Here is a 1,855-nt window from a genome sequence, read left to right as displayed (position 1 = left end):
AACTTGTCGAAAAGGAAACGACGTGGGATTACTACAAAGCCGTCGTTTTGGTTTACATTCTTCAACAAAAGGACATTCTCACTCTTCTGGCCCAGTTCGGTGACGCCTCTGTGATGGAGGTGCGTTCTATTTTGGATGACAATGGCCTCGTTTCTTTTGCCCCTTTCACTGGGTCGAGTGCGGTGCGTGGGTGGGATTCCAACCTGTACTTTGTGCGCGCCAGCCCTGCGGCCGAGCTGCTGACGCTTCTCCGCTACGCCGTGGCTCAGCTGCGGGTGCTTCGGCTGGGCTTCATGTACCTGCAGGGCGTCCTTCTTGGTGAAGAGGAGTATGAGCAGGCAAAACGTGTGATGTCGGCGATGGGCTACGAGTTCTGCGGCGTCTTCACCGTGAACTCTTCCAGTGGTACTGTCGACCCTACAGAGTTCGAGGTTGTGTGGAAGCGGTTTGCCGCCACCCGGCCGCAGGCGGTGATTGTGTTTGGCTGGCCAGTAGCGCTCACTGAGCGATTCATTAAGAAGATGCTGACGGACGTGCGCACCGCCGGCGCGTACCTGCTGGCTCCCCTCGTGTTGCAGCCAACTGTTCTGCGCATATGGCGTGCTGCCGTGGCCGATGATGGTGTCAAGTTCGTGCCCGGGCAGGTGATCACGACGGGGACGAACCCGCTGGCAAAGGACGAAAGGTACGACGCCATCCGTCGCTTCCAGACGGTGATGCATGATTACCTGGAGAACAGTGGGCAGAGCGACTACAACGACACGTATCATTTCCTCAACAATGACAACGACGGCGAACTGATGGTTTCTGGGTGGATTGCCGGCGAGGTCCTGGTGCAGGCGGTAGGAAGTTATAGAGGTGTGAAGAACCGCACGTCGTTTAAGGCGTCTATCTTCAACCAACGCCGGTATGTAATCGACGACCTTGTGTTTGGCGACTACGGTGGGGATTGCAATGATGAGGCTGAAGCACAGGGTGTCGTCTGCCGCTGCAACCAGGGCGGTGGCACTGTGTACATGAAGCGGTTCGTGGAGGGCTTCCGAGCGGAGGTGGTGGATAAAGGCCTCACGACGTTCAGCTTGTCAAGTTGTCACGGTTCACAGGTTCAAGTGCCGTCAGTGTTTCTTGGGGTGGAGTTTCTAATGAATGACGGCGCTGTTGCAAAAGTTGCCTCTGCTGAGTTCCACAGCGGGTTTGCGGGGAAAGGTGCAAGCCAGAAGACCTCGTGGGATGAAAGTCAGATCCACGTGCTTACTTTTGCCTCCGCTCTTGGCAGCGCCCGTGCTGCTCTGCAGTCGGAGATGCAATCACGGCACGTTCATGGGGTTGCGGGGGTTGTGACGGAGGCGATGCTGGGCGTGGAGGGGGTGGCCTTCATCGACCCGCTGCAGCTCGAGCCGCGGCTGAACAGGTTCCGCCGGCACGTGATTCACCTGTCGCCGACGCTGGAGCAGCAGTTCTTCGTGCTTGCGGAGTACCTCGGAGACACGGGTGTCCGCGCGGCGCACGCGGTGATCCGCGGCGAGGAGGCGGCGGCGGTGGCGGAGGTGCTGCGGCGGTCGCTGGTGACGTTTGGCGGGTCGCTGCGGTCCGCGACGCTGCTGGCCGGCGGCGACGCGCTGGCGGAGCACCTGCCGGAGGCGGGCGACGTGTTCGTGGCGGGCCTTGCGGCCGGCGACGTCACAGCGGTGGCGCGGCACGTGGCGTCGCACGACGGCGTGCGCGTGCTCGTCGCGTTCTCCGAGTTTGCGCTGCTGCACGCCGACTTCGCCGCCGCGTTCGGTGGCGGTGCAGGTGGCGCCGGCCGCGTTGTGTTTGCGACGAGCCTGCCGCACTGGGACGACGCGAACTCGAC

General features: G+C 61.3%; 1 protein-coding gene across 1 annotated transcript; it reads left to right on the top strand.

Annotated features, from left to right (window-relative positions):
* Nucleotides 1-2: 2 nt before the first annotated feature.
* Tco025E_09789 (adenylyl cyclase) lies at nt 3-1,853 on the top strand (the record flags this gene model as incomplete). Its single annotated transcript, XM_029376596.1, has 1 exon — nt 3-1,853. A coding segment is annotated over one exon (1,851 nt), but the record flags the coding sequence as incomplete, so codon positions are not given.
* Nucleotides 1,854-1,855: the final 2 nt, after the last annotated feature.

Source organism: Trypanosoma conorhini, assembly GCF_003719485.1.
Source record: "Trypanosoma conorhini strain 025E chromosome Unknown Tco_14.4_contig_01287, whole genome shotgun sequence".
Taxonomy (NCBI): domain Eukaryota; phylum Euglenozoa; class Kinetoplastea; order Trypanosomatida; family Trypanosomatidae; genus Trypanosoma; species Trypanosoma conorhini.
The sequence above is the reverse complement of the archived record's forward strand: the minus strand, read 5'-3'. Positions and strand labels throughout refer to the sequence as shown.